General features: G+C 48.4%; 5 protein-coding genes across 5 annotated transcripts; 2 read left to right on the forward strand and 3 right to left on the reverse strand.

Moving 5' to 3' along the window:
* Position 1: 1 nt before the first annotated feature.
* On the forward strand, positions 2-3,660 carry DFJ58DRAFT_22358 (uncharacterized protein). Its single transcript, XM_041379329.1, has 8 exons — positions 2-398; positions 461-649; positions 701-880; positions 930-995; positions 1,049-2,262; positions 2,311-2,515; positions 2,575-3,045; positions 3,103-3,660. Exons 1-8 carry the CDS (start codon positions 210-212, stop codon positions 3,172-3,174), a joined length of 2,586 nt encoding a protein of 861 aa, XP_041249010.1. The 5' UTR covers positions 2-209; the 3' UTR covers positions 3,175-3,660.
* DFJ58DRAFT_713932 (galactose-binding domain-like protein) lies at positions 3,469-4,389 on the reverse strand (the record flags this gene model as incomplete). Its single annotated transcript, XM_041383964.1, has 6 exons — positions 3,469-3,573; positions 3,630-3,738; positions 3,790-3,893; positions 3,944-4,037; positions 4,097-4,125; positions 4,189-4,389. 6 exons carry the CDS (start codon positions 4,387-4,389, stop codon positions 3,469-3,471), a joined length of 642 nt encoding a protein of 213 aa, XP_041249011.1.
* Positions 4,390-4,521: 132 nt separating this feature from the next.
* On the forward strand, positions 4,522-5,958 carry DFJ58DRAFT_22406 (uncharacterized protein). The gene is made up of 6 exons (XM_041379330.1): positions 4,522-5,042; positions 5,097-5,257; positions 5,308-5,443; positions 5,494-5,619; positions 5,670-5,846; positions 5,895-5,958. The coding sequence occupies exons 1-6, from the start codon at positions 4,910-4,912 to the stop codon at positions 5,900-5,902; spliced, it is 741 nt and encodes a 246-aa protein (XP_041249012.1). The 5' UTR covers positions 4,522-4,909; the 3' UTR covers positions 5,903-5,958.
* Positions 5,959-6,013: 55 nt separating this feature from the next.
* DFJ58DRAFT_722931 (uncharacterized protein) lies at positions 6,014-7,434 on the reverse strand (the record flags this gene model as incomplete). Its single annotated transcript, XM_041384935.1, has 5 exons — positions 6,014-6,225; positions 6,275-6,595; positions 6,647-7,135; positions 7,189-7,281; positions 7,338-7,434. The coding sequence occupies 5 exons, from the start codon at positions 7,432-7,434 to the stop codon at positions 6,014-6,016; spliced, it is 1,212 nt and encodes a 403-aa protein (XP_041249013.1).
* A 1,905-nt stretch (positions 7,435-9,339) lies between these two features.
* On the reverse strand, positions 9,340-10,663 carry DFJ58DRAFT_764296 (uncharacterized protein). The gene is made up of 3 exons (XM_041388669.1): positions 10,302-10,663; positions 10,017-10,145; positions 9,340-9,962 (listed from the first exon to the last, which is right to left on the reverse strand). The coding sequence occupies exons 1-3, from the start codon at positions 10,304-10,306 to the stop codon at positions 9,533-9,535; spliced, it is 564 nt and encodes a 187-aa protein (XP_041249014.1). The 5' UTR covers positions 10,307-10,663; the 3' UTR covers positions 9,340-9,532.
* Between the last annotated feature and the right edge of the window lie 721 nt (positions 10,664-11,384).

The raw sequence follows: 11,384 nt of genomic DNA on the forward strand, positions 1-11,384 counted from the left end.
GTGACAAAAGATTCTTGATATTATGAAGGAACGCACGACCGTCGGATGGACCTAGCGTTGAAACCCCCGTGAAATCGCATTGACCACGTTCCATCATAATTTGACTCCGCGATATTCTGCTTGACGTCGTTGTGGTTCGTTGTGGTCTTTGAAACCCCTTGAAAGCAGGTCTTGCCAGTGTGATCGTTACCTTTTCCAAACTTTCTCCCATGTCCAATCAGTTGCAATCGCAGCAACAAGTACCACAACTTGAAGTCCAAGCTCAGGGTCAGGAAGTACTCGCCGTCGCCTGTGTCATCGATGCCTCTCTAGCGCTCGCTACAGAATGGACCCGTGTGTTCACAGCGTACATCCTGCCTATTCTCAAGCGTCTGAACGAAGCATACAGCGGGCATAATGTGCGTTTTACCTGGATCATTCTTCTGTCAAGTAACATGCTGAGTATGGCCGATGTGTTTAGTTCCGACTAGCTTTAGTGACGTATGGCGCTGCGGACGCATATCCCAATCCGCTGTTATCAAAACGTTTCTTTCTCCCCCCGAATCTCGTGATGAAGGAATTGCGCGAGGATCCAAGGGGGCTAGGAATTGGCTCCACGATCGGTGTGAGGGGGCTGTCCGCCCTGGAGGGAATGGTTGCTGCTATCGAGGTGTGTACTACCGTACCTTGACCCACTTCTCACTCTAAGCTGTGATGGAAGTTCTTCGACATCTTGCATAACTTGCTCGCCTTGGCTGGTCCGAAGGATGGTCGAATACACGTGTCACATATAATACATATCGCTGGAAGTCCACCCGACTCTGCGCAAAGGCCCGCATGGAATACCCTTCCGCATCTCGACTCAGTATCATGGGACACGCTACCGGTAGAGCTCAAGAAGGTCAGCACTCTTGGATCAACTTTTCACATTAATTTGACCTGCCTCACAGAGAAAAATCAATCTGAGTCTTGTCACACTACAACAAATACAACAGTTCCAGGATGTTCAGTCTGCCGTCAGTTCACATTTATGTCCGTCGCGTTGTCATTGAAAACTCTTCTCCCTCAGACCTCAGCACCAACTCCACAAACTAATCCCTGGTTCACTGTCTACCCACCGCATATACTCATGCTTTCTGGATTTCCCCCACTATCGCATGTGCAGACCCCAAAACTCAGTGAGCTTTCGCGAACAACCTCCCTCTCATTCCCGCGCTCACAAATTCCAGACGCTGCAAAGCGTTCAAACGAGTCCCCTCAAACACCAGACACGAAACGACAGAGAGTCAGCGAGAAAAGCTCACCAGCACTTAGCCCGCGTCCTCCTGGAGGAGGTGCCGGTCCAATAGGCCAGAGACCGCCCTCTCGGCAGGTTCCCACACCTTCTGTCCCACCTTCTGTCCTACCTCCTCAGCCAAATCCGCAACTGCTCCAGCCTTCCCCCATACCGCCGCACGCAACTACGACCTCTACACCTAGTCCAGTAAAACCCCCTGCAGCACCCGCCGCACACCCACATTCCAATGGTCCGAACCCCAATGCTTCCTTCGCGCAGCACATATCCCACCCCAACATCAACATAGTAGTCGAGCGTGGAAAAGCTCTCGAAGTCGAGATCAAAGCCCTCGATGCCAAAATCCAGGAAGTACAATCTGCCGGGAATGCTGCCGATATCGAGTCGCTTAAGATGGAGCGCGGCACGAAATTTCAGCAGTTCATGAAGATCAAGCAATTTTTGTATCAAATAGCGAGTAGGCCTGCGATGGGTGGTTCGAATTCAGGTGCAGGAGGGTCGGGAGACACACCTCAGTCTCAGTCTCAGTCTCAGCCTCAACTGACGGCGAGCAACATGAAGTCGGAGGATGCAGCACCACCAACGGTGTCTGCGCCCGTATCTGCGCCTATGGAGGAGCAGAAGCCATCAGTCACAGATCAAAAGCCACCGCTGACAGATCAGCAGGCATTAGTGCTCATGCAGGCGCGTTCGGGAACAACAGGATTCCAGAATCCAGCGCTCGCCGCGCAAATGCATAAGTTACTCAACAGAACTGGTATCCAGGGACCAACCTTTTCCGGTTCACCTAAGCCCCGACCAGCCCATCCGCCTGCCTCTGGATCTACTTCTCAACATCAGCAACATCAGTCTCAGCCCCAGGCCTCGACCTCAGCAACCTCAGGGGGGCCAAAGCAATGGGAAGGCTCTTTCACCTTCACTATACAGCATGCTGGACAATCAAAGGGGTGCGAAGTGCAAGTGGCCACCGTTAATTACAAGGGTCAACTGTACGTTATCGAACAGTTCCTATGGTCTAGTACTAATTCCTCGTGCAGTCACACGGAAACATGGCCTGAGAGAATGTTCATCAATATATCACAAGAAGGAGTGAAGGATCCCTTAGAATTAAAGTCGTGGCTTCAGAAACACCATCAATCTGCTGTGATGGTCCAATTCAAGCCCCAAGCACGGAACATTGAACAGAAATTGAATGACATGGTTCATCACGTGTTGATGAAGACTATGATGGAAGCACGAACAGCGAGTGTTCCGTTCATTCTTCCTTCCTGTCATCCCTACTGATATTCTTTGATATTTAGTTTGGCATAGCGGCGTGGCAACTTCCTTCTGGGCCTATGTCACACAATATGATCGTGTTCCCGATGAATAGTGTGCTAGTAGGCGCAGTGTTCCCTCTTACTGGACTTCCAGATCTGCCAGGCTCTAGCAAAGTCGACGCCCCAAAACCGCAAATGCAAATGCAACCGCAACAACAACCGCAACCGCAACTGCAATTGCAACAACAAGCACAACTACAACCCCCAGGCGTGTTTACCCCCGAGATGCTCACGCGACTTCAGGGCCTTGACCCGCAGCAGCAAAGGCACTTCATGCAACAACTCGCACTGCAACAGCAGATGCGGCAGCGGCAACGACAAATGCAGCAGCAGCACCAACAACAACTACAAACGGGAGCAATGCAGCAGGAGGTACAAGCACCAGCACCTGGTGTGGGAATGCAGAACATGAGTCCGTTTTCGAATGGAGCGAATGTGCCAATGAATATGTTTGTGAGTTGTTTAATGGTACGCGTGCGTGAGGATATGTTGATAACTCGACATGAACAGGGCGGCGGCGGGGGTACCGCAGAGGCAAATCAGCGGGGGCATGCATCTTGGCGGCGTGGGGACGGTGAATAGTGAGATGATGCAGTCGTTATGCAACGAAATGCGAACGGACAAGGGATGAACCCCTCGTGATTGAGATTGACTCACTTTCTTCATCGGCTTTGGAGCCTGGTTCTTCAAGGCGTTGTTTGTACCTTGAGAACAATATGGACGGATATACTGTGAATGTAGGCGACGTCAAGCATGGTTTCAGACTTTTACATTGATTGTTATGCTCTACTATACATCATACGCACTTGCATGCTATCTTGTACACACATTCCAAGAACTCGCATTGTAATCATGGTATAGGAATTCTGCATTTTATTAGGATGGCGTTGTACTGAAATTGCCGTCTGTTCCCTGAATCCTTTCGTGGTCGGCAAGGTTAGCCTGAGTTTCGTAGACGGTGATGACTGGATCGCTCTTGCGCTGAGGGAATGAACGAGTCTTGAGAATCGAAAACAGTGGTTCAGGAACTGGCATACCTCAGTCCAATGACCAAGGAGACCAACATAATAAATCCTCGTCGTGTCCGCACCCTGCGAGGCGGGGAAGAATAACGTCAGGGAGGAAACGTTGTTGAACTTTGCCGTCCTGAAGAGTTGACATCAATACGACTTTCGCGGAGAAAAAGAATAAATGTACTTGACAGCGTACTCCGCAATATTCCTGTCCTGAGGGATATCGAATTCTTGAACAGGCGCCTTATCGGAAACGTCGTTGAAATCTATGCTAGGCTGATTGGAAAACTACACGCAGGCGGTAAATAACATGTCGATAAATAGGAATTTAGACCAACCAGAGCGACTTTCGTTGGGGTCTGGTCACCCGGGCCCGTCTTCAATAGTAAAGACCGGAGCCTAACAGATCCGGTGAAAGGGATACGTATAATTCTCAATAGAATGTTATTTGAGCTGCATAATGTCGAGATCTCGATTCAGCGAGACCTTACAACTGATCGTCGGCATCCGACTCTAGAAACTAGGAATAATTTTAAGGTGATCAATACTTGAACATGGGACATGTGTGAAAGATGTGGCATACAGCTTCCTCGTTGTTCCTCTGATTCCAGGGTTTAACGACCACTGAACCTTCCCTTGTGGCGTTGAGTGCGACGACGTTAGCGCTGTCGATGTGCGGGAACAGATTGTCATTTGGGCCAAGGTCGCTGGTTCCATGATCATGATCATGATCGTTGTCGTTGCTCTCGTGGCTGCAGTGCCCTTCGTGATGATTGTGTGGCATGAGGAGAGTTTATGGATAGACAATGCAATGTCTTAGAACAAAGGGTCATCGATCTCGGACATATTGGCTTAATAAGCCAATCAAATAAATATAAATAATGCTGCTACTTGTAGATTTTGAGTCAGCCTCACTCTCCTTTGTCCCATTTTCTTTCTCATCCTCCGCTGACGTGGATGTGAGCGTATGGCAGCTGGTAAGTCTTCAGTCTGTCATATCTTTTTTCATGATGTTACAAGTAATTTGCGTTCGATTCACTCGTCTTACACCAAAAGGTTAGCTCGCCCGCCAGCCCTGAGGCGAGTGCGCTGAGACAACTTCTGCAGCCTCTGATGATTTTTCATTCTCTTGAATTGAGAAATTTACCATGATACTGACCTTCCTTCCATCTACAGGTCCTTTGTAAAACTTTCTGGCGTGTTTGTAGATTGTAAGACAGCGAAACGTTTATTTATTGTTATACTATGTACCAATACAGATCTTTCTTCTGATCAGTCACCTACCTAATTTGAACCCAACGTCCATGGCTGAGAATTCACAATCATCTACGCCTACGCAAGGTAGTGGGGCATCCACGCCAGGCTCCAGTAGTGTGGGTGACGTCCCTGCGACCGAGTGTAAGGTGTATAAGCCTCCAACATCAACGACCAGCACTCGTGGGTTGCCACGTTTCGAAACACTGCCACGTAGCTAACTGTAAAGTTCTACAGTAGAAGAACTACCAGACTCCTATTTCACCCTATCTCCTGCCGACTTAAAGGCTGCCCAAGCAACATTAAGCGCCCGGACACGATCATTAGTTGATGCCCCACTACGAGTACGAGCTCAGCGGGAGGCAGCAGAGAAGTCAAAGAGAGATCGATGGCCGAATGTGCGTCTCTTCTGTCCCAAGTCACTTAAGCCTGGGCTGAATACACGCAGACAACGATACGTGTCAGATTCTCTGATCGAACACAGCTGGAGAAGATATTTCCCTCTACAGACAAAATTCGTTCTGTGTACGCATTTGTGCGGTCGTCCCTCCGAGATGATGTCAAGTCGATCAAGTTCATCCTATGTGCGTATGTTGGCCGCTTGAGATGGGTCGGGCTTTGACATCGTTCGTAGATCAATCTCCGCCCAAGCGCGACCTGAAGGTATCAGACCCAGATGTCCGTGATTTAAGCTTGGCACAACTGCAGCTTGCCCCATCATCAGTACTCCTTCTGCGTTTCGAAGATGAATCCTTGAATGGTAGGTCCATTTATGGTGAAGTCGTGCGCTGTTCTTCACGAGGCTCACAGGCACGAATGTCCCTGCACCCCTCTTGCCATCCATTGCAGCAAGCGCGATCGAGCTACCGAAATCCCTCAGTGTTGACGCCGAACCTCCCAAGGTGGAGAAGTCCGCTACACCTCCCACAACAAAGTCGAGCACAAGTACCGAGAAGAAGATACCTAAGTGGCTGAAGGCAGGTCTAAGTAGGTGGATTCCCTTGTTGGCTTGCCCTTTCTCATATTCATTTCTAGGAAAGTGAAAAGGAAGATCAAACACATGTATTATCTTGGATCCCAATTCGAGGTCCACCGTGTAGTTACCAGCTTCTACCATAGATCATCGTATGAAAGAGCCACAAGTGTAATTTACCTCAATATACAGGAAATGATGGATCTATCTCATTTGACCACGCACGTAAGCCTCCGACAACATCTTTTACAATCAGATTGGAGTCGATTGCCCTGATGGCGTCCGCAGCAATTTGAGAGTCGTTGCCTAATCTGCACAGAACAAACACCTGACAGGACTTGTCTGAGGGAAGATGAGGCACTGGGTTAGCCAGTAGGATATTGAGCGGGACACCTAAACAGGCTGGTGAGATGACTGCGCCTCCAGCATGGAAATCACTTACTCGTAGACCTCGGGAGACGACATATACCAAACTCGGTTCTCGGCCGCACATCGATGATGGTATGATTTATGTTTGATTCGAAGGCGGATTTCAGTTCTTTGACGTATATCCGTGATTCAGGCCTGCCGACTTCGAGACCACGCTCCAACCAATTTGGCCGCGCGCCACCACAAAATGCCACATAATCTGTTTCTTCAATGGTGCCAATTTTCTGGCCCTCGATCCCACACGCAGCGCAGGTGGGTTTTCTTGATCTTAGCTTCACGGTACGAAACGGAGGAACAGATAGAGCGCTGAAAAGTAGTAGAGAAGCTTTGCCATCTTGTTGATCTTTCAGAAACTATAAGCCCTGCAACAACTGGTACGACTCACCGTGGAGACCAGTGATGAGCTTTATCGCTTCAAGTGCCTGCAGATTTCCAATGATCCCGGTCACAGCGCCTAGTATACCTGTCTCCTCGCACGATCCTGCCATTTCTGGCGCAGGTGGCTTCGGAAATATGCAGCGATAGCAGGGGCCGTCATCCCCCAGATTATATATGCAAAGCTGGCCATCGAATTTCTGAGCAGCGCCGCTGACGAGAGGCTTTTTAAGCCTGACGGCGCTATCAGAAAGGAGGTAGCGTGTGGGAGCATTGTCTGTGCAGTCGAGGATCACATCATACGGGGCGAGAATAGAAAGCGCATTGGATGAATCGAGAGCCGTGGGACATACGTCAATATTGACGCGTGGGTTCAAAGCAGTGATGGCTTGGGCTGCAGATACGGCTTTCGGGCTGCCGATCGATTTATCCGTGTGAAGGATCTGGCGTTGGAGATTGGACAATTCGACCGTGTCATGGTCAATTATGCCTAGGCGACCTATCTAGCAAACGTGAGTTCCTCCGGGTTGTTTGAAAGGCAGGCCTACGTACCTACGCCGGCTGCAGCGAGATATTGTAATGCAGGACAGCCAAGCCCCCCTGCTCCAACGACCACGACAGATGAGTTCTGTAGTTTTAGCTGACCTGTTAAGTGGTTTGCATCATGAAGTTGTTGCGGATGGATCCACATTTTGGCGCACCTTCTAAGCCAAAGCCATCAAGTATCATCTGTCTACCATACCTTTGATAGTCATCTGAATGCGACAGTCGTGGAAGATCACTGTCGACCATTGGCATACGGTGCTTTTAGAGACTCAGAGGATGATCGGCGATGAAAGACGGTGATAAGTAGCACTAAGTAGTACTATTACTGTGATCTGAAAGTCCGTAAGATCATGAAAGCACCAGATTGAAAAGGCTAAAGCAGATTGAAGCAAGCTTGGAGTTACGTAAGAAATTTCTTGAACTTGCCTTCGACGACAGAGGCTACGAGTCCCCTCAGATCTGGCGTTGTATATAGCCCTGCGCTTTCTTTTTGTACACATTTGAACGTTTTGACGCGTTTAAAACCCTCAAATATGTCTTGAATTCCACTCTGCAGGCAAGTCTATAGCAACACATTTGCATCCTCCATCAACGGGGAGCGCTGGGCGCTGAGCACTGGCAATCAGATTGACTTGACACTTTTATCAGTGCGGCGCAATCAGTCCACTCTGGTCTCCCCAGTACAGCCCTAGCCTGAGACTATACGAAGGAACACGGTCGCTCCTTCATGTACTATCCAATGCGAACCTGCTCCTGCTTGAATCGTGGTTGCTTTGGTCGCGCATGACAGTAGTACTGTCTCGACTTCTGCAGATGTCACATGAGACCACCGAAGTGACGCCAAAATGCCGGTGCACGATTGATAAATCGTGTGATGATCAGACAAACTATGGAGCTAAGCTGCTAACTCTTTTCGTCAACAACGCTTTTGAATCTTGCATCGCAGCCAACAACGATTTGCATATAGCTTTTCAGCCTCCGCTCACTTGAGCCTTCATATAACTTTGTTTCAGAACCAGCTTCTGGTAGGGAAATTTCTTTCAGTTCTATGATCAACTTCGGGTGGAAGTTCCTGGCCGTCATCGTTTGATTTAGGGTGCTATGTTACGACACGGTTTATTGGCGCCCCCTCACACAGGCAGTAGGGACGGTGAGTCTGGTCCTCGCTGACGCAATCATACACCTGTTGACGTTTTTTTCACTAGCTCCAAGGTGCAAAGTGCATTAGGATCAGCTGGACTTTCCGCAGCAGGCAACCTCTTTAATTTAACGACCACAACGGTGCATCCTATAATATATCCACTGATGCGGAATCACCTTTTCTTGGTTGTGATCAGATCTCATGTTATCTTTGACATAGGTGGCATACTTCCGAACAACGGTCGGTATAACGGATCGGGACTGAGCATCACAATCGACACCAATTTCGTTGCGTGAATTTATTCCGGTTCTCAAGAACAAGAAGGACACGAGACTGGGACAATATATACAGTGTATCAGCAAGGTCTTACCGCGGACGTGACTTGTCGGCGACTACATTCAATGATAGCACAATCCTGCAATCATACTTACGAAGCAATACCTGCCAAGATGTTTATACCAGTTACCGGCTCGGTGCGGGTCGAGACGGTTGGATGGATCTATCAGTTCCCAACATATTTGCTAGCTTTGGGTCCAACGACTATGATCGCACTGCTGTCGGTTGCGCTAGTGTTGATTCGCTTAAGCTCGCGAGGATTTGGGGAAACGGTCTATAACGGGTTCGGTCTACCCAGACTTCGATGTTGCTGATTCTCTCGACCTCATCATAGCATCGTCTGCAGGGACACTCCCAGGTGTTTTCAAAGGATCTAGTGGCGCCGGGCTAGTGACAAACGGAGATGTCAAGGCTCGCCTGCAGGGTCGGCGGCGATCGCATTCCGAACGAAGAGGAGAAAGAAGAGAAAAGATCTTGGTTGGTATTGGATCAGGGTGTGAACACGTTTCCTGTTCTCATTATAATATGTTGTAATTTTAGTCGTTCTATTCGAGAGAGCGACGACTAATCCGCCTAGCAGGATGATCTAATCAATTCCGTTCTTGCAGGGAACTTTGGACACGCAGGCGTGTCACAGCCTCGTTCAAGACTTTCAACTAAGCCGTGCCGGCTTTTTCAATGACGGGCTCCTCACTATTGATGCCATAATATTCAAGAGGCTAGAATGATTGTGTCATTTTTTGGTGTCAACATAGAAAACTATGACATGAGAGTCAACGACGAACGATCGATAAGGATCGACATAGCAACACAGCTAGCAAGGATACAGCAAGGATATAGATACAGCAAGGATGGACGAAGGGGCGAGCTCGCCTAGGTGACCCTCTTCATTCCCAAATGGACCTCAGACGTGTGGCGCCAAAGACAATCCCTGCGCATAGAACGTATTTTAGAGTTGGAACGCTTTTTATAATTACAACGGTCCCAGCGACATTCTATCTGTGCGTGTGGAGGACCGGTACTGAAGTGCGCTTTACAGTGCGCTTTTAGCGCCTCCAGCGTTCCTTGGAATCCGCAAATTTGGTCTTCATGTAGCCATCTGCAGTGTAGGAGGGGAGACGGGGGATGATTATGAGGTGATGGGCGGTAAGTGGGTATATTTCCACCGTGCGGCGGCGGCGAAAAGCGATATACCGCAGCCAGATGCGGAGGTATATAAATTGAGAGTGAAGGAGGGATGTCGTTCTGCCACGGCTCGTTAGACACGGTGGAATTGAAATGGTGGACTCGGACGTCCGGCCACCTGCGTATAAGGGTGATTATGAGAAAATCAAATCATAGGGCGCGAAGGACATACATCGGTAACGTGTCCCATGACACCTGAGGATCGTAGTGCGGGGTATTGCGATGAGGAGTCACTGGGTTACTATGCCAGGAGCCATGATTCGAGACATATGTAGGCATATTGGTGGTGGTCGGGGGAAGACTAGTGGTCGGGTGAGGGTCTGTAAGCTATTGCTTTTATATGCCCATCCGGACAGCAGGCAGTGTCATAGATATGAAGATTTAGGCAAGTAGAACACATGCCTAGGCCTCAGGCCTCACCATTGGCAAACTAAGGGGCAGGCCGGGCAGCACTTACTACATGGTTAATCAAATAAATTCGGTAACTCATTATCCCAAACAGCAGATCGGCAACAGAAGAAGATGCAATGGTTGTCACATGGCCTGAAGGCGAACTAAAGTTTAGGTAAGTGCAACTTGAATGGGCGGTGGAGGAGAGGGTGGAGGTGGTAGGCACTGCCTGATCGATCTCGGGGAAACATTTCAATTGACTGGATCTAGTTCGGTTGATAAGCAGTGGTAGCGAAGCAGTCGTAACCAAGAACTTCTCTTATTAAAAATTAATAGGCCAAGTACTAGCGTTGTGATGTAGAGCCTGACGAGCAATTAGAGGCGCGGTGACTAGCGGAGTAGCGGAGAGTATAAGTTGAAATAACAAACCGAATAGCGCTTACGTCTCCAAGTCTGCGGCTCAGAATTTTAGCTCCAAGAATTAGGACTCAGATGGTGAATCAGTGATCAAAAAGAAGCAAAATACAAGGAATCTGTTCGAGGCCATGCTTGAATCATGTAAATATTACATATTATGTAGTAGAAATGAAACTGAATTTCTACTTCAAGTTACCTTGTGCCCTTGCTCACACGTAATTGAGAAATACTGTAATTGGTATTCCTATCCAGGGCTGACACGTAATAAGAACAGAACTCTGCCATCAGCTTCCCACCATGCTTCCTCTGGCCTTCCTTGCACGTTGTTGACACAAAGTAATTGACACCAACATTAAAATGTCCTTCCTCCCACGTAATTGACACCAACATCTCAAATGTCCTTTCTCCCACATAAGTGACATGAAGGATGTCTAAAACAGAAATGGTTTTGGGGTGTTCTTCATGTCAACAACGTGCAAGGAAGGACACATCAGTGCTCACCTTGACTTATAGTTTTACACAGGATAACACAAGTCCAACATGTATTCATCAAGGGCATTGACTTGGATCATTGGGGAATAGTGACTCCATCCAGTTGTGAAGAGACTTGTGAGACAATCTCTAAGTTTACAGATGACAAAAAAATTTGGTAAGTGATAGCAAGCATCCTAGTAATTACTCTGAGTGATGTCAATGAGTCTCAACTTCATATTCAGATTTCTCATCTGGGATC

This window comes from Suillus subalutaceus (assembly GCF_016647625.1).
Source record: "Suillus subalutaceus strain FC151 chromosome Unknown DFJ58scaffold_10, whole genome shotgun sequence".
Classification (NCBI taxonomy): Eukaryota; Fungi; Basidiomycota; class Agaricomycetes; order Boletales; family Suillaceae; genus Suillus; species Suillus subalutaceus.

Coding starts and splice junctions, on each gene's coding strand:
- DFJ58DRAFT_22358 (XM_041379329.1), top strand. CDS start 210: ATGTCCAATCAGTTGCAATCGCAGCAACAAGTACCACAACTTGAAGTC. Junction 996..1,048: donor TCCAGGATGTTCAGTCTGCC/GTCAGTTCACAT, acceptor CTTCTCCCTCAG/ACCTCAGCACCAACTCCACA. Junction 2,516..2,574: donor CTATGATGGAAGCACGAACA/GCGAGTGTTCCG, acceptor TTTGATATTTAG/TTTGGCATAGCGGCGTGGCA.
- DFJ58DRAFT_22406 (XM_041379330.1), top strand. CDS start 4,910: ATGGCTGAGAATTCACAATCATCTACGCCTACGCAAGGTAGTGGGGCA. Junction 5,043..5,096: donor AACATCAACGACCAGCACTC/GTGGGTTGCCAC, acceptor AAAGTTCTACAG/TAGAAGAACTACCAGACTCC. Junction 5,258..5,307: donor AGAGAGATCGATGGCCGAAT/GTGCGTCTCTTC, acceptor GAATACACGCAG/ACAACGATACGTGTCAGATT.
- DFJ58DRAFT_764296 (XM_041388669.1), bottom strand. Junction 9,963..10,016: donor TCATGGGACACGTTACCGAT/GTATGTCCTTCG, acceptor CCTTATACGCAG/GTGGCCGGACGTCCGAGTCC.